The 19,601-nt window shown below is 44.9% G+C and overlaps 1 protein-coding gene across 2 annotated transcripts; it reads left to right on the top strand.

Annotated features, from left to right (window-relative positions):
• Positions 1-1,626: 1,626 nt before the first annotated feature.
• On the top strand, positions 1,627-19,592 carry cbs (cystathionine-beta-synthase). Of its 2 annotated transcripts, XM_036982346.1 has the most exons (15): positions 1,627-1,782; positions 6,599-6,901; positions 8,912-9,018; positions 10,657-10,791; positions 11,018-11,097; positions 11,221-11,425; positions 11,905-11,996; positions 12,808-12,933; positions 13,017-13,101; positions 13,372-13,477; positions 14,122-14,199; positions 15,257-15,391; positions 15,775-15,883; positions 16,471-16,555; positions 18,348-19,592. In XM_036982346.1, the coding sequence occupies exons 2-15, from the start codon at positions 6,606-6,608 to the stop codon at positions 18,473-18,475; spliced, it is 1,767 nt and encodes a 588-aa protein (XP_036838241.1). In that variant the 5' UTR covers positions 1,627-1,782; positions 6,599-6,605; the 3' UTR covers positions 18,476-19,592. The 2 variants fall into 2 exon arrangements, with proteins under 2 accessions (XP_036838241.1, XP_036838242.1); XM_036982347.1 differs by lacking the exons at positions 16,471-16,555; positions 18,348-19,592 and adding an exon at positions 16,061-16,126.
• Positions 19,593-19,601: the final 9 nt, after the last annotated feature.

Genomic DNA, 19,601 nt, shown 5'->3' with positions numbered 1-19,601 from the left:
TCTGCTGTGTCCTCTTTCATTGGTTGGTGTTGGAGTTACAATCTAGCAGGGATAAGACTGGGTGAAAGGGTTTACTGCACGGGCCAGGGCTCTCCAACCATGGTCCTGGAGCGATACCCTCCTGTAGGTTTTCGCTCCAACCCCAGTTGTAACTAACAGCTTATCAACCCAGAGGATGGTAGCGCTCCAGGAGCAGCGTTAGAGAGCCCTGGTATAGGCAATGAGCTTAAGAAATCCCTCTGCATTTATCACACGTTTGAATGTAATGTATGCAAGTGAGGCCGATGTGAAATGGCTGTCTAGTTAGCGGTGGTGCGCGCTAATAGTGTTTCAGTCGGTGATGTCACTCGCTCTGAGACCTAGATGTATAGCTTCCGTCCCTCTCCTCGCCCCAACCTGGGCTCGAACCAGGGACCCTCTCCACACATCAACCACAGTTTCTCACAAACTTGTTGTTCCCCTTGCTCTGCAAGGGCCGCGGCTTTTGTGGCGCGATGGGTAACGATGCTTCGTGAGTGACTGTGGTTGATGTGTGCAGAGGGTCCCTGGTTCGAGCCCAGGTTGGGGCGAGGAGAGGGACGGAAGCTATACTGTTACACAGGGTTTCCCCAAACTCGGTCCTGGGGCCCCATCTGGGTGCATGTTTTGGTTTTTATCCTAGCACTACACAACAGTTTGTCTGTTGGTTTTGGGGTTTTCCTTTCAATTAAGACCTAGACAACCAGGTGAGGGGTGTTCCTAATTAGTGACTTAATTGATCAAGTACAAGAGAGGAGAGAAAACCCGCAGACACTTGGCCCTCTGGAATGAGTTTGACAGGTAGAGTAAAGCTACTGTCACTGGGCATTTAAGAGCCAACCTTAAGCTCACTGACGTCATGATTTGACTTCTTATTTTTCGGAGTTCAAAATTTTGAATGGAGCATTTGAACTTGGAAAAATACGAGGTCAAATCATGACGTAATTTGGAGCTCTAGAAAACGTCCTGAGATCTGGGGTTGCCCCCCCTCCAAGTTCCCAGTTATTTGAATGAGCCATCAGTTGTCTTGAATGCACCAATAGTTAAGTGTGTCGTGAGTTGTACAGTTGCCCCGTTCAAAACAACTGGGAACTCGGCGGGGGGGAAAAACGAACTCCGACTGGGAAAAATATTTTGAACGGTCACCCAACTCGAACTCCAGCCTCTTTCTAAGGTCACTGACGTCATGATTGAACCTATTTTTCCGAGTACCCAGTTGTTTTGAACTCAGCAAATGTTATGACCGTGTACCCAAATGTATCCATCCGTATTATGTCTAATGGTTACGCATGGAAATTACCTTGGACAACCAAGATCAACAGTTGGAAAAATACAGTCCTCACAAAGAATAGTGACCTAAAAAAAAAACATTTACGACCATAAACCATGCGTGAAAGGCACGTTAACGCATTGAATGGCACACTGGGATGCGCGAGTTGCGTATGTTTCTGAAACTAACATTTGAGAAGGTTCTTTACTTTTTGGAAATTAATATAAATAGATCCCTGGTTAACTTCCATACGTTTTCGCCATGTACTACTTGTTTCACCAAATCTGCATCTCTTATTGGAGGAGGGGCAGAAATAGACTCCCTCGCTGCAGCCAATCAAAGTGCGCCCTAAACATGCATTCTTCCCCAACGATTGGCTAACCTCCTCGCGCTGATGGTCATCTTTATTATCCAACTGTTGTTACCTAAGTCTCTTTCTATCACCGGAGGAAGATTCTTTACCTCTCCAGATTCCCAGACCATCAGATACATAGGTAAGTTGAAACTGATCGACCACTTGCATGATGATGTTAGTGCAACTGTTTTTTAATGCACATGTATTTGATGATGCCATGTTCCATTCATCGACATAAGGTTCTGTGTCCTTGTAAAGTTGTATAATTATGCTGTACCTACCTACTGAGTCATGGCAATCCAAATAATAGTAAGAGGTGGGTACTACAATGATCGTTCGTGTTTTAAACAAGCACATGGGTTTATTTCCGGGGTCCATAAACCCCCGACCATATGGGGTCATGGCTAGAAGGGATCCAACGTTTGTCAAATTAACGTCAGATTTGACTTTTCGTAGTACAGTAGGTTAGGAGTTATTGTGTTTTTGACTACGCTTGTTTATTCCATGTGTAACTCTGTGTTGTTTGTGTCGCACGGCTTTGCCTTATCTTGGTCAGGTCGCAGTTGTAAATGAGAACTTGTTCTCAACTAGCTTACCTGGTTAAATAAAGGTGAAATAAAAAGGAACATTATGGTACATTTAGGAAACGGGTTTGGGTTAGCAAAAAGGCACACACAAACATCTGCCTTTGACCCACCATATGGGACTATTTTTGGGTCCTACTGTCTATCATCAGTTACCTGAATACAAGATCGCTTTGTGTTGAGAAATGAAGTTATAATGTATACCTGTGAATCCTCCATCACACTTGTTGTCTCTTTCTGTTCTGGTGACTGAGGGCTGCAGGTAATGAATTTGAGCTGCACCATTAGTTCATTTTGCCCACCACAATTTGCCATAGTTGAGTGCACTCTTGTGCCATGACTAAACAAAATATATGTTTCTAGTATGGCCCTAAAAAGACATTGCCTGTCATAACTATTCAGAGGCAGAGCCCATCTAGTCAGAGCTCGATTCCACAGAGTCGTCAAACTTCCTTCACCATGGTGTTTAATCCGCTATTTTATTTTACCTTTATTTAACGAAGCAAATCAGTTAATAAGAACGAATTCTTATTTTCAAATGCGGCCTAGGAACAGTGGGTTAACTGCCTTGTTCAGGGGCAGAACGACAGGTTTTCACCAGCTCGGGGATTCGATTTTTACAACCTTTACGTTTACTAGGCCAACGCTCTAACCACTAGGCTACCTTCCGCTATGGCCTTCATGGCTCTGAATAGTTTTGACCGGCGTTATTGGACACTGTCTTGGTAGGGCAGTTATATGTATTATTATATGGTTGTAAATCCTGTCCTTTTTGTTATTTACCCTTGTTTTTAGCCAGGCTATATATCATCGCACACTATCGTTTAATTCCACTTTTGGGAATTCTGAAAGAGATTTAAAAAATAACATACTTTGTGGTAGAAGGTATTGAGAATATCTGTTGAGAGAAGCTCCAAAGGAAGTTTATCTCATGTAGTAACTGTTACAACTGGTGGGTTGGGTCTGGAGGGTGTCAGCTCAACTGGTTTGGTTACACAAGCAAGGCCAGCTGTGACGTAACACAACCCTCTGAACATTTCAGCCTCAACTCAGCCTCATTGCCACTCAGTGAACCTGTCTGCAAGGGGGATCAGATTGCAAATGAACTCACCCAAGGAACACTCAAACCTCTGCTCCCATATCTGCCATAGCAGTAGTTAGACAGACGCTGTAACAGCAGTAGCATGACCAGCAGTAGTAGTCCCATTAAGAAATGGCTCAGGCGCTGGCTCAGAAGGGAACGTTTCCTTTGGTCTCTCTCTGTCTCCAACCCTACGTTGTTTTCCTAAGGACACAATGCTCTCCGGTGGGTTTATTGTGTGCTGGTCATTTGGTGTCAAGCCACTCAGGCGAGGTTTGTGTCTTCAGTGCAGTTCAGAAAGAGGTCCATTTGAACAGCTGCTTGGAAGTGTACACTGCCTATTAGTATTAGACAGGAGCAACACAACAGACTGAACTCTCTGTCTGGGAATCCAAATAATTAGTACCATTTTAATACGTTAGGGACAGTATGTTGTCTTGTTAATATGTTAGGGACAGTACGTTGTCTTGTTAAAATGTTAGGGACAGTACGTTGTCTTGTTGATATGTTAGAGACAGTATGTTGTTTTGTTAATATGTTAGGGACAGTATGTTGTCTTGTTGATATGTTAGGGACAGTATGTTGTCTTGTTAATATGTTAGGGACAGTATGTTGTCTTGTTAATATGTTAGGGACAGTATGTTGTCTTATTAATATGTTAGGGACAGTATGTTGTCTTGTTAATATGTTAGGGACAGTATGTTGTCTTGTTGATATGTTAGGGACAGTATGTTGTCTTGTTGATATGTTAGGGACAGTATGTTGTCTTGTTAACGTTGTCTTGTTGATACGTTAGGGACAGGATGTTGTCTTGTTGATACGTTAGGGACAGTATGTTGTCTTGTTAATATGTTGTCTTGTTAATATGTTAGGGACAGTATGTTGTCTTGTTGATACGTTGTCTTGTTAATATGTTAGGGACAGTATGTTGTCTTGTTAATACGTTGTCTTGTTAATATGTTAGGGACAGTATGTTGTCTTGTTAATATGTTAGGGACAGTATGTTGTCTTGTTGATATGTTAGGGACAGTATGTTGTCTTGTTGATATGTTAGGGACAGTATGTTGTCTTGTTAACGTTGTCTTGTTAATATGTTAGGGACAGTATGTTGTCTTGTTAATATGTTAGGGACAGTATGTTGTCTTGTTAATATGTTAGGGACAGTATGTTGTCTTGTTAATATGTTAGGGACAGTATGTTGTCTTGTTAATATGTTAGGGACAGTATGTTGTCTTGTTAATATGTTAGGGACAGTATGTTGTCTTGTTGATACGTTAGGGACAGTATGTTGTCTTGTTAATACGTTAGGGACAGTATGTTGTCTTGTTAATATGTTAGGGACAGTATGTTGTCTTGTTAATATGTTAGGGACAGTATGTTGTCTTGTTAATATGTTAGGGACAGTATGTTGTCTTGTTAACGTTGTCTTGTTAATATGTTAGGGACAGTATGTTGTCTTGTTGATATGTTAGGGACAGTATGTTGTCTTGTTAATATGTTAGGGACAGTATGTTGTCTTGTTAATATGTTAGGGACAGTATGTTGTCTTGTTGATATGTTAGGGACAGTATGTTGTCTTGTTAATATGTTAGGGACAGTATGTTGTCTTGTTAATACGTTGTCTTGTTAATACTTTAGGGACAGTATGTTGTCTTGTTGATACGTTAGGGACAGTATGTTGTCTTGTTGATATGTTAGGGACAGTATGTTGTCTTGTTAATATGTTAGGGACAGTACGTTGTCTTGTTAATATGTTAGGGACAGTATGTTGTCTTGTTAATATGTTAGGGACAGTACGTTGTCTTGTTAATATGTTAGGGACAGTACGTTGTCTTGTTGATATGTTAGGGACAGTATGTTGTCTTGTTGATACGTTAGGGACAGTATGTTGTCTTGTTAATATGTTAGGGACAGTATGTTGTCTTGTTAATATGTTAGGGACAGTATGTTGTCTTGTTGATATGTTAGGGACAGTACGTTGTCTTGTTGATATGTTAGGGACAGTATGTTGTCTTGTTAATATGTTAGGGACAGTATGTTGTCTTGTTGATATGTTAGGGACAGTATGTTGTCTTGTTAATACGTTGTCTTGTTAATATGTTAGGGACAGTATGTTGTCTTGTTGATATGTTAGGGACAGTACGTTGTCTTGTTGATATGTTAGGGACAGTACGTTGTCTTGTTAATATGTTAGGGACAGTACGTTGTCTTGTTAATATGTTAGGGACAGTACGTTGTCTTGTTAATATGTTAGGGACAGTATGTTGTCTTGTTAATATGTTAGGGACAGTATGTTGTCTTGTTAATATGTTAGGGACAGTATGTTGTCTTGTTAATATGTTAGGGACAGTATGTTGTCTTGTTGATATGTTAGGGACAGTACGTTGTCTTGTTGATATGTTAGGGACAGTACGTTGTCTTGTTGATATGTTAGGGACAGTATGTTCTCTTGTTAATATGTTAGGGACAGTACGTTGTCTTGTTAATACGTTAGGGACAGTATGTTGTCTTGTTGATATGTTAGGGACAGGTCATTGTCTTCTATAACCCTGGGTCTTTAGGCAATACAAATTAGCTGGACACACACAATTACCTCCATTAATGATTAGCCCTTCTGAACAGGGGTCATTTCTTTAAATTGTAGCGCCTCACGTCTAGCAACTCGGGTATAGGAGCCAATCTCACATTTGGCCTTTCACATATTTTAAGGGATTGTTTTGTTCATTGACCTGAGGATGTTCACTGACTTTAACATCAAACGTTTTGAGGTAGTGCGTCTGCCTGAGTAATTTGTAACTGAACTGTGGGACTCCCAGTACCACTCTTCAGAGGGACGTACAGCATGGCATGGTGGTGTCAGGTGTGCAGGTTAATATGCACCTCACTGGACCTCTTGGGGTCAAACGTTTTACTTTTTTTTTTTGTGTCATTTTTGTCAGGAATGTTCTTATTGGCTTCCTGGCTGTAATTAGTTTGAAGTCGTCAGTCTGTCCAGCAGTGTGTATAGTATGAGACAGACAACAGCAGCAGCTCCTCCATTCCCTCAGATATTCTGAAGAGTGGCCTTCTGCTGCTCCTGTCCCTCAGACCGCTGGGTGGTGTTGAAACGTTGTCTGGACGTTGGACTCTTAAATAGCCCCAAACCACTGATACAGAGTCAGATCACTTATTGTCCAGCTAACGGTTACAATTAGGACTGGGGTCAGGGGAATATGATCCTAGATCTGTGCTTACGAGCAGGACAGAGGCTACGTGCCATTTACTAGCCCATGTGCCATTTAACTTCCTAGGTGAGACATGCCTGCGGTCCCCTCCCTTAAAGACAGCAGCGTCCTGGGCCCTGTGTGCCCGCACGCTGCCAGGCTACGCGTCACCAACGGCAATGGGGACGCCAACGGATCCTCCAAGATCCAGGAAGGGCTGTTACAACTCCCAACCAAGGGGGGCGTCAGAGACAAGCTAGAGGTGGAGGACGTGACTGGAACCATCCAGGCGGTGGGGGAGAGGAAGTGGATCCGTCCCGACCTTCCTAGCCGGTGCACCTGGAGACTGGGGGGCAACCACGCCGACTCCCCCCACACCCATCCTCAACAGTAAGACTGGTCACCCTAACCATAACCCTCAACAGTAAGACTGGTCACCCTAACCATAACCCTCAACAGTAAGACTGGTCACCCTAACCGTAACCCTCAACAGTAACAATGGTAACCCTCAACCGTAACAATGGTAACCCTCAACCATAACAATGGTAACCCTCAACAGTAAGACTGGTAACCCTCAACAGTAAGACTGGTAACCCTCAACAGTAAGACTGGTAACCCTCAACAGTAACACTGGTAACCCTCAACAGTAAAACTACTAACCCTCAACAGTAAGACTGGTAACCCTCAACAGTAAGACTGGTAACCCTCAACAGTAAGACTGGTAACCCTCAACAGTAAGACTGGTAACCCTCAACAGTAAGACTGGTAACCCTCAACAGTAAGACTGGTAACCCTCAACAGTAAGACTGGTAACCCTCAACAGTAAGACTGGTAACCCTCAACAGTAAAACTACTAACCCTCAACAGTAAGAATGGTAACCCTCAACCGTAACAATGGTAACCCTCAACAGTAAGACTGGTAACCCTCAACAGTAAGACTGGTAACCCTCAACAGTAAGACTGGTAACCCTCAACAGTAAGACTGGTAACCCTCAACAGTAAAACTACTAACCCTCAACAGTAAGACTGGTGACCCTCAACAGTAAGACTGGTAACCCTCAACAGTAAGACTGGTAACCCTCAACAGTAAGACTGGTGACCCTCAACAGTAAGACTGGTAACCCTCAACAGTAAGACTGGTAACCCTCAACAGTAAGACTGGTGACCCTCAACAGTAAGACTGGTAACCCTCAACAGTAAAACTACTAACCCTCAACAGTAAGACTGGTGACCCTCAACAGTAAGACTGGTGACCCTCAACAGTAAGACTGGTAACCCTCAACAGTAAGACTGGTAACCCTCAACAGTAAGACTGGTAACCCTCAGCGGTAAGACTGGTAACCCTCAACAGTAAGACTGGTAACCCTCAGCGGTAAGACTGGTAACCCTCAACAGTAAGACTGGTAACCCTCAACAGTAAGACTGGTAACCCTCAGCGGTAAGACTGGTAACCCTCAACAGTAAGACTGGTAACCCTCAACAGTAAGACTGGTAACCCTCAGCGGTAAGACTGATAACCCTCAACAGTAAGACTGGTAACCCTCAACAGTAAGACTGGTGACCCTCAACAGTAAGACTGGTAACCCTCAACAGTAAGACTGGTAACCCTCAACAGTAAGACTGGTAACCCTCAGCGGTAAGACTGGTAACCCTCAACAGTAAAACTACTAACCCTCAACAGTAAGACTGGTGACCCTCAACAGTAAGACTGGTAACCCTCAGCGGTAAGACTGGTGACCCTCAGCGGTAAGACTGGTAACCCTCAACAGTAAGACTGGTAACCCTCAACAGTAAGACTGGTAACCCTCAGCGGTAAGACTGGTAACCCTCAACAGTAAGACTGGTAACCCTCAACAGTAAGACTGGTAACCCTCAACAGTAAGACTGGTAACCCTCAACAGTAAGACTGGTAACACTCAACAGTAAGACTGGTAACCCTCAACAGTAAGACTGGTAACCCTCAACAGTAAGACTGGTGACCCTCAACAGTAAGACTGGTAACCCTCAACAGTAAGACTGGTAACCCTCAACAGTAAGACTGGTAACCCTCAACAGTAAGACTAGTAACCCTCAACAGTAAGACTGGTAACCCTCAACAGTAAGACTGGTAACCCTCAACAGTAAGACTGGTAACCCTCAACAGTAAGACTGGTAACCCTCAACAGTAAGACTGGTAACCCTCAACAGTAAGACTGGTAAACCCTCAACAGTAAGACTGGTAACCCTCAACAGTAAGACTGGTAACCTTTTATGTTATTCCTTCCACCCGTCTCCTCCTCTACTCATTTCCACTTTATTCCATTATCCATCTTTTAGTCAGATTCATGTCAATGTGGTATGAGCGTTGATCATTCATCAACGTCGAGTTAGTCAGTGACATCATAAACTCCCCTCTTCCAGGACCAAAGCTCCTAAAATCCTCACCAACATCCTCCGGAGGATCGGTGACACCCCGCTGGTGCGCATGAACAAGATCCCCAAGACCTTTGGCCTCAAGTGTGAAGTCTGTGAGTTTATCAGGGAGTCTTTTCTCAGAACCCTTTTGAGATGAATGGTTGAACCTTAACTTGCTACATGGGTGCAAATGTTTCCCACTCAATGTTTCAGCCTTGTTTGTGCACTTTTCTCACGGAGAGTTACCAATTTATTTGTGCCTCCATGATAATGCAAGGTTCAGGGATAGGTTTTATCTGCCAGTCAGACATAGTCCTGAGAATACCGTTCAGACAGTATTCAAGGCTGTCTTCCCCCTCCACGTCTCTTTCTGTTGAGGCAGACAGTCCTGAGAATACCGTTCAGACAGTATTCAAGGCTGTCTTCCCTTCATGTCTCTTTCTGTTGAGGCAGACAGTCCTGAGAATACTGTTCAGACAGTATTCAAGGCTGTCTTCCCCCTCCACGTCTCTTTGTGTTGAGGCAGACATAGTCCTGAGAATACCGTTCAGACAGTATTCAAGGCTGTCTTCCCTCCATGTCTCTTTCTGTTGAGGCAGACAGTCCTGAGAATACTGTTCAGACAGTATTCAAGGCTGTCTTCCCTTCATGTCTCTTTCTGTTGAGGCAGACATAGTCCTGAGAATACCGTTCAGACAGTATTCAAGGCTGTCTTCCCTTCATGTCTCTTTCTGTTGAGGCAGACAGTCCTGAGAATACTGTTCAGGCAGTATTCAAGGCTGTCTTCCCCCTCCACGTCTCTTTCTGTTGAGGCAGACAGTCCTGAGAATACCGTTCAGACAGTATTCAAGGCTGTCTTCCCTTCATGTCTCTTTCTGTTGAGGCAGACAGTCCTGAGAATACTGTTCAGACAGTATTCAAGGCTGTCTTCCCCCTCCACGTCTCTTTGTGTTGAGGCAGACATAGTCCTGAGAATACCGTTCAGACAGTATTCAAGGCTGTCTTCCCTCCATGTCTCTTTCTGTTGAGGCAGACAGTCCTGAGAATACTGTTCAGACAGTATTCAAGGCTGTCTTCCCTTCATGTCTCTTTCTGTTGAGGCAGACATAGTCCTGAGAATACCGTTCAGACAGTATTCAAGGCTGTCTTCCCTTCATGTCTCTTTCTGTTGAGGCAGACATAGTCCTGAGACAGTCCTGAGAATACTGTTCAGACAGTATTCAAGGCTGTCTTCCCCCTCCACGTCTCTTTCTGTTGAGGCAGACAGTCCTGAGAATATTGTTCAGACAGTATTCAAGGCTGTCTTCCCTCCATGTCTCTTTCTGTTGAGGCAGACATAGAACACAGGCAGTCAAAACCTTTTTCATTGGTTGGCTTAAGAAGTCGTGTGAATTTGGATTTACTTTGGGGCGTCTGTGTTCAGCTGACTTCTTTGTAGATTTCTTTATGCTTGACTCCATGATCCCATTTGGGATTTATTGACAGTTATATTGTATCGAATATAACAGTTTAATTATATTGTTGGCTTAGGACTTTTGCACAGAAAAGCACCCCACTTGTGATCCATACATTTTATGGTACAATGGAACCAATGGAATAGCTACAAAAGTGCAAACTCTAAACTAAATGAGATGAACATGTTTGACCCAGGTCTGGTTACATTATCAGATGTTTTCAGACATTCAGAATTAAAAACATTTGAATCTGTGTGTGTGATCCAGTGTGTACCGTTCTGTTTTGTCTCTGTGCAGTGGCCAAGTGTGAGTACTTCAACGCGGGCGGCAGTGTGAAGGATAGGATCAGTCTGCGTATGGTGGAGGATGCAGAGAGGGCAGGACATCTGAAACCAGGAGACACCATCATAGAGCCCACCTCAGGCAATACAGGTAACTGTGTGTGTCTCAGTAAATGAATAGGAATGTGTCTCACTAGTGGTAGATTCACTGAATTGTGTGTGTGTGTGTGTCCGTGTGTATCCCATGTGTCCGTGTGTGTGTGTGTGTCCGTGTGTATCCCTGTGTGTGTGTGTGTGTGTGTGTATGTGTCCGTGTGTATCCCTGTGTGTGTGTGTGTCCGTGTGTGTGTCCCTGTGTGTGTCCGTGTGTGTGACAGGTATCGGTCTGGCTCTGGCTGCAGCTGTGAAGGGTTACCGCTGTATCATTGTCATGCCTGAGAAGATGAGCATGGAGAAGGTAAGACTGCTGTACGCCTGCCTCATCAATCTCCCCTCTGGGAATTTGACAGGACCTATTTGATTGAAGTCTGCACAAATGATCATGAAAACGCTGCCTGTCTGTGTGTCTGCATGCACCCAGGTGGATGTTTTGAGAGCCCTGGGCGCAGAGATCGTCCGTACTCCCACCAGCGCTCGTTTCGATTCACCAGAGTCTCACGTGGGCGTGGCTTGGCGTCTGAAGAACGAGATCCCCAACTCTCACATCCTGGACCAGTACCGTAACCCTAGTAACCCCCTGGCCCACTATGACACCACAGCAGAGGAGATACTGGAACAGTGTGATGGTGAGACAGACTTCCTCTCGGCTCCCTCCTTCTATTCCTCCCTCTCTTGTTCTCTCTTTCCTTCTCTCTTGTCTTGCTGGCATTCTCTCTCTCTCTCAAAATACTGTGATTTGTTCAGAGATTGTTATTTAGAAATGCAAATTCATTATTTCTATACACTTTCTGCCTGGTTTAGGTTCAGACTGGAGTATTTTTTTCATAGAATAAGTCATAAAAAAATATATATAACAAAAACACTTATTTTTTTATTATTACTCAGACACCCGCTACCCATTCAAAACCTCGTCGTCATCCACTAGCTGAGAATCACTGTTATACAAGCGTGTGTGTTTGAATAAGGTTTAACTCATGGTTTTGGTCAACAGCAAAGCATTGTCTGAGCAGTTGTGTGGGCTTGTAGCCCTCATAGAGACACTGTTCATGATCTGAATCCATCTGTATGAGCTAACCTGACACCCTCCACGTCTGTGACCTGGCAGGGAAAGTGGACATGCTGGTGGCAGGCGCTGGCACAGGCGGCACCATCACTGGCATTGCCCGCAAACTGAAGGAGAGGTGCCCCAACATCCAGGTGAGTGAACTCTGGGTGTCTACCTGGAATCAATTCCCATCCCCAGGTAGCTTCTGACTAGGGTTGTGGACAGTTCAATTGAAATTGCTATTCAAGTATGGAAAGATCCATACAAATAGAATCAGTCTCAACTTGGATCTTCACATTCACTACTTCAACAGGACGGAATAGAAACGGTTCTGGTTCTGATCACAGGCTATGGCCGTCCTTACTGGGTGTTAACTTGTGTCTGACGTGGTGTGGTTCTGTCTGTTGTGGTTCTGTGTGGTATGGTTCTGTCTGGTGTGGTTCTGTCTGGTCTTGTCTGGAGTGGTTCTGTCTGGTGTGGTTCTGTCTGGTCTTGTCTGGTGTGTTTCTGTCTGGTCTTGTCTGGTGTGTTTCTGTCTGGTCTGGTGTGGTTCTGTGTGGTGTGGTTCTGTCTGATCTTGTGTGATTCGGTGTGGTTCTGTCTGATCTTGTGTGATTCGGTGTGGTTCTGTCTGGTCTGATGTGGTTCTGTCTGGTCTGATGTGGTTCTGTCTTGTCTGGTGTGGTTCTGTCTGGTGTGGTTCTGTCTGATCTTGTGTGATTCGGTGTGGTTCTGTCTGATCTTGTGTGATTCGGGGTGGTTCTGGTCTGGTGTGGTTCTGTCTGGTCTGATGTGGTTCTGTCTGGTCTGATGTGGTTCTGTCTTGTCTGGTGTGGTTCTGTCTGGTGTGGTTCTGTCTTGTCTGGTGTGGTTCTGTCTGGTCTGGTGTGGTTCTGTCTTGTGTGGTTCTGTCTGGTCTGATGTGGTTCTGTCTGGTATGGTTCTGTCTGTGTGTGTGGTCAGATCATCGGTGTGGACCCTGAAGGCTCCATCCTGGCTGAACCAGAGGAGCTGAACAAGACAGACAAGACCCAGTACGAGGTGGAGGGCATCGGATACGACTTCATCCCCACTGTACTGGACCGATCAGTGAGTCAGATGGACACACACACACACACACCTAAACACACACACACACACACACTACCTCACCAGGGTGTGTCTACCTGTAGGTGGTGGATAGCTGGTACAAGTCCAACGATGAGGAGTCCTTCAACATGTCCCGTATGCTGGTCAGAGACGAGGGCTTGCTGTGTGGTACGTTTGTCACCGTTCTGTTTCTCTGTCATTCATCTCACTGTCACCAGTGGTGACTCTGTGGCCGTGTTGCAGGTCATCTGTATTGCACATCAAATGAAGGTGGTTCCTGAGACATTCAGTACTTCTCCAGGGACTGGGATATCTGCACATTCCCACTCCAATAAAGACCACCTGGAACGCCACCTCTGTCATGTTCTGATTTGTGGGTTGACCTGGCCACGGGTCGTCATACCAACCAGTGTGCCCGTCTCTTGTCCCCTGTGCCAGGTGGCAGCTCGGGCACGGCCATGGCAGCGGCGGTGAGGGTGGCCAAGGACCTGAAGGAGGGCCAGCGGTGTGTGGTCATCCTGCCAGACTCCATCCGCAACTACATGTGAGGAACCGGGGTCTAGAATATACTGTTATATTATGACTATAATATACTGTAGTCCTATAGTAAATCTAATGATCTTTCAGCGTTTAGCTTAGCCTGACCCCTTGTGGCCATGTCTGAATATTGCAGCTGTTGCCTCGTGGGAATCACTGATTCATGATCCCCTTTTTAATCTGAACCTTTAACAGCTGTTCCTAGTGGATGAAGTAACTAACAACCCTTCTCTTTAATCTGAACCTTTAACAGCTGTTCCTAGTGGATGAAGTAACTAACAACCCTTCTCTTTAATCTGAACCATTAACAGCTGTTCCTAGTGGATGAAGTAACTAACAACCATTCTCTTTAATCTGAACCATTAACAGCTGTTCCTAGTGGATGAAGTAACTAACAACCATTCTCTTTAATCTGAACCATTAACAGCTGTTCCTAGTGGATGAAGTAACTAACAACCCTTCTCTTTAATCTGAACCATTAACAGCTGTTCCTAGTGGATGAAGTAACTAACAACCATTCTCTTTAATCTGAACCTTTAACAGCTGTTCCTAGTGGATGAAGTAACTAACAACCCTTCTCTTTAATCTGAACCATTAACAGCTGTTCCTAGTGGATGAAGTAACTAACAACGACTCTTCTCTTTTTTTCAGGACCAAGTTCCTGAGTGACAAGTGGATGTTCCAGAAAGGCTTCCTGAAGGAGTCAGACATCATGGTAAACAAACCCTGGTAGGTCTGAACAAACCCCGCTGGGTCTGTGTCTCTGAACAAACCCTGGTGGGTCTAAACAAACCCTGGTAGGTCTAAACAAACCCCCCTGGGTCTGTGTCTCTGAACAAACCCTGGTAGGTCTAAACAAACCCCCCTGGGTCTGTGTCTCTGAACAAACCCTGGTAGGTCTAAACAAACCCCCCTGGGTCTGTGTCTCTGAATAAACCCTGGTGGGTCTAAACAAACCCCCCTGGGTCTGTGTCTCTAAACAAACCCTGCTGGGTCTGTGTCTCTGAATAAACCCTGCTGGGTCTGTGTCTCTGAATAAACCCTGCTGGGTCTGTGTCTCTGAATAAACCCTGCTAGGTCTGTGTCTCTGAACAAACCCCGCTGGGTCTGTGTCTCTGACCAAACCCTGCTGGGTCTGTGTCTCTGAATAAACCCTGCTGGGTCTGTGTCTCTGACCAAACCCTGCTGGGTCTGTGTCTCTGAATAAACCCTGCTGGGTCTGTGTCTCTGAATAAACCCTGCTGGGTCTGTGTCTCTGAACAAACCCCGCTGGGTCTGTGTCTCTGACCAAACCCTGCTGGGTCTGTGTCTCTGACCAAACCCTGCTGGGTCTGTGTCTCTGAATAAACCCTGGTGGGTCTGTGTCTCTGAATAAACCCCGCTGGGTCTGTGTCTCTGAATAAACCCTGGTGGGTCTGTGTCTCTGAATAAACCCCGCTGGGTCTGTGTCTCTGAATAAACCCTGGTGGGTCTGTGTCTCTGAATAAATCCTGCTGGGTCTGTGTCAGTCTCAGGTGTAAATTGTAGAGTTTTAGCACCCAGGCAATTGTGGGGTGATTTCTGTGTATTATGCCTTTTAAAGGTTGTATTTTGTTTTTATTTATTTAATTGGTTGTCTATGTCTCTCTCTCTCTCCCTCCATCTATTTCTCTCTCTCTCTCTCTCTCTCTCCCTCCCTCTCTCTCTCTCTCTCTCCCTCCCTCTATTTCTCTCTCTCTCTCTCCCTCCCTCTATTTCTCTCTCTCTCCCTCCCTCTATTTCTCTCTCTCTCTCCCTCCCTCCCCAGGTGGTGGAACCTGAAGCTGCAGGGGTTGAACCTCTCTGCCCCTCTGACCGTCCTGCCCACGGTCAGCTGTCAGAAGACCATCAAGATCCTGAAGGAGAACGGCTTTGACCAGGCCCCTGTAGTGGACGAGGCTGGGTGGGTGTCCTCCTCCACTGTCTCATCTCCTGCCTCTTTCATTAACCAGAGGACGTTTCCCAAATGGCACCCTATTCCCTTCATAGGGCACTAATGTTGACCATGTAGGGAATAGGGTGCCATTTTGGACATATCCATTATCTTTGTGTCGCTTACTAGTTCACGGTGAAGAAATTAAATGGTTGTAGAGAATCTGAAAATATCTTCCATTGAAATAACCCTGGAATTAAATTCATGAGTATTGTTGATTTGTAAATGTTGTTAACCCATGTTTCACCTGTGGACATTGACCATCTGATTCAGGTCATTCAACTGTTCTGGTGACATTATCCATGGGTTAGTGTTGTTCTGCTGCTAAAATAACCGTGTGTGAGTGTGTGTAGGCTGGTCCTAGGAATGGTTACTTTGGGGAATATGCTGGCCTCTGTGCTGGCTGGGAAGATCAAACCCTCAGACCCAGTCAACAAGGTGATCTACACCCAGTTCAAACAGGTCAGTCTCACACACACACACACACACACACACACACGTGTTTGCAGGCACACTTTTTCTGTAAGTAGTGCAAATAGGTCTCACACACACTGAAATCACCCATGTTTGTTTATATGATGAAACGGTCGTCTCTATCTTACGTCTGACTGATAACCTCACGTCTCATCCTATTCTCAGATCCGTCTGACTGATAACCTCACGTCTCATCCTATTCTCAGATCCGTCTGACTGATAACCTCACGTCTCATCCTATTCTCAGATCCGTCTGACTGATAACCTGACGTCTCATCCTATTCTCAGATCCGTTTGACTGATAACCTCACGTCTCATCCTATTCTCAGATCCGTCTGACTGATAACCTCACGTCTCATCCTATTCTCAGATCCGTTTGACTGATAACCTCACGTCTCATCCTATTCTCAGATCCGTCTGACTGATAACCTCACGTCTCATCCTATTCTCAGATCCGTCTGACTGATAACCTCACGTCTCATCCTATTCTCAGATCCGTTTGACTGATAACCTCACGTCTCATCCTATTCTCAGATCCGTTTGACTGATAACCTCACGTCTCATCCTATTCTCAGATCCGTCTGACTGATAACCTGGGGAAGCTCTCTCGTATCCTGGAGACGGACCATTTTGCCCTGGTGGTACACGAACAGATCCAATGTAAGTCTTTCTGCCTGCTATAATGGTGAACATGTTGCGATAAGAGGAGTGAAGGTTCGTTGACCTTTTTTTGAGGGCAGTAACAAGGTGGTAAGGTGGCTGGTCTGAACCCATTTAAACCAGTCTGGTTTAATGTCTGCTGTGTGCATGTGACTGGTATACAGCGCATTTGGAAAGTATTCAGACCTCTTGACTTTTTCCACATTTTGTTACGTTACAACCTTATTCTAAAATGGATTCAATAAATCAAAAAGTCTTGTCAATCTACACACTATCTCATAATGACAAACTGAAAACTGGTTTCAAGAAATTTTAGCACATTTATAACAAACAATAAAATAGCTTATTTACGTAGGTATTCCGAATTTTTGCTATGAGACTCGAAATTGAGCTCAGGTCCTTGCTGTTTCCATTGATCATCCTTGAGATGTTATACAACTTGATTGGAGTCCACATGATTTGGAATGACACACACCTGTCTCTACGTAAGGTGCCAGAATTGACAGTGCACGTCAGAGCAAAAACCAAGCCATGAGGTCGAAGGAATTGTCCGTAGAACTCCGAGACAGGATTGTGTCAAGGCACAGGTCTGGGTAAGGTGACCAAAAAATGTCTGCATCATTCTTAAATGGAAGAAGTTTGGAACCACCAAGACTCTAACTAGATCTGGCTGCACGGCTAAACTGAGCCTTGCCAGGGTGATAACCAAGAACCCGATGGTCACTCTGACAGAGCTCCAGAGTTCCTCTGTGGAAATGGGAGAACCTTCCAGAAGGACAACCATCTCTACAGCACTCCATCAATCAGGCCTTTATGGTAGAGTGGCCAGACGGAAGCCACTCTTCAGTAAAAGGCACGTGACAGCCCGCTTGGAGTTTGCCAAAAGGCATCTAAACAAGATTCTCTGGTCTGATGAAACCAAGGTTGAACTCTTTGGCCTGAATGCCAAGTGTCACGTCTGGAGGAAACCTGGCACCATCCCTAAGGTGAAGCATGGTGGTGGCAGCATCATGCTGTGGGGATGTTTTTCAGCGCAGGGACTGGGATCGAGGGAAAGGTACAGAGATCCTTGATGAAAACCTGCTCCAGAGCATTCAGGACCTCGGACTGGGGCGAAGGTTCACCTTCCAACAGGACAACGACCCTAAGCACACAGCCAAGACAACGCAGGAGTGGCTTCGGGACAAGTTTCTGAATGTCCTCACGTGGCCCAGCCAGAGCCCGGACTTGAACCCTATTGAACATCTCTGGAGAGACCTGAAAATAGCTGTGCAGCGATGCTCCCCATCCAACCTGACAGAGCTTGAGAAGATCTGCAGAGACAAATGGCAGAAACACCCCAAATACAGGTTTGCTAAGCTTGTAGCATCATACCCCAAGAAGACTCGAGGCTGTAATCACTGCCAAAGGTGCTTCAACAAAGTACTGAGTAAAGGGTCTGAATATTTATGCACATGTGATTTAAAAGAATAAACTTTCTTAGCAAACATTTCTAAAAACACTGTTTTTGCTTTGTCATTAGGGGGTATTGTGTGTAAATTGATGAGGTGGGATAAAACTATTTAATACAGTTTAGAATAAGGCTGTAACGTAACAAAAAGTGGGACAAGTCAAGGGGTCTGAGTACTTTACAAATGCACTGTATGTGCCAGTCTCAAAGTCCTCAGTTGTTTGGTCCCAACATTGATTTGGGCCTGCAACCAACCATAACCCCACCCTCCCCTCGTCCAATGATGGCTGTAAGAGGGAGCTAATGCCACCCTCTCTATCCTTCCCTCTCTCCTACTCTCAGACTTGACAGACGGCTCCCCCAGCCTGAAGCAGATGGTGTTTGGTGTGGTGACGGCCATCGACCTGCTCAACTTCGTCACGGCCAGGGAGAAGAGGGAGAGGTCCTTCTCTGAGTGCAGTGACCTGTGACCGTGTCCCTGTGACGGCTGGGTCATGTGCGCACAAACACCTCGTGTACACACACACGGAACACGTTAATTACACCTACAGCTCACAGCCATACACAAACACACTGTGATATTAACGACAATATAAAGAATATGAGGTCGTATGAACTTGATTGGTGGACAAACTGTTGTTGCTGCTTTCTCATGACGTGAGTCATTTAGCAGATGCTCTTATCCAGAGCGACCTACAGATAGTGAGGACATACTGTTCACCCCCAACTGGTCCCCCGTGGGAATCCAACCCACAACCCATTTTCATACTGTTCCCCCCCCAACTGGTTCCCCGTGGGAATCTAACCCACAACCCATTTTCATACTGTTCCCCCCCAACTGGTCCCCCGTGGGAATCCAACCCACAACCCTAGCGTTGCAAGCGCAATGCATTCATATGAAAGTCTTAAATCTTTGCTATATTTTGCGATCTTGATCATAGTATGTAGACACTGCCTACAGAGGGAATTCCCATGTTGCTTTGTGATGGCTATTTAAATGATCAGACTGTGCCCCATCCCATGTACTGAACCAATAATTGTGAAACCAATCTTTACTGAAAAAAAAAATGGTTTTAATTGTGAAAACATCAATCAATGCATTTCAACGCTATGCATAATGACACAACCCTGCACAATTACAACAGGTTTGGGAAACAGACCTACCTGTATGTTGATGTGTTTTTTAAAGGTCCAATGCATCTGTTTTTATCTGGATATCAAATCATTTCTGGGTAACAAATAAGTATTTTACTGTGATTGTATTCAATTAAAACAAGTAGTTTCTTAGCAAAGAGCAATTTCTCAAGCAAGACTTTAGCTAGGACAGTTTGGGTGTGGTCTGAGTGGGGAGGGGAAAACTCAAAACTAGCTGTTATTGGGAAGAGAGGTATGGAACATTTTGCTGTTGGTCTATTAAAAAAAATGTATCGCATGACGTCACAATGGAAAGTCTAACCTCCCGCCCATACAAACCTGCTGATTAGAAGGCCCTGTGTAGATTGCATTTTCAACCAGCAACTATCAGGAAATAACACTGTCAGTGTCAGTTTCATCAGCTGTATGATATTAAACACAGGAAAAACAGAATTTTCAGAG

This window comes from Oncorhynchus mykiss, chromosome 7 (genome assembly GCF_013265735.2).
Source record: "Oncorhynchus mykiss isolate Arlee chromosome 7, USDA_OmykA_1.1, whole genome shotgun sequence".
NCBI lineage: Eukaryota > Metazoa > Chordata > Actinopteri > Salmoniformes > Salmonidae > Oncorhynchus > Oncorhynchus mykiss.
The sequence above is the reverse complement of the archived record's forward strand: the minus strand, read 5'-3'. Positions and strand labels throughout refer to the sequence as shown.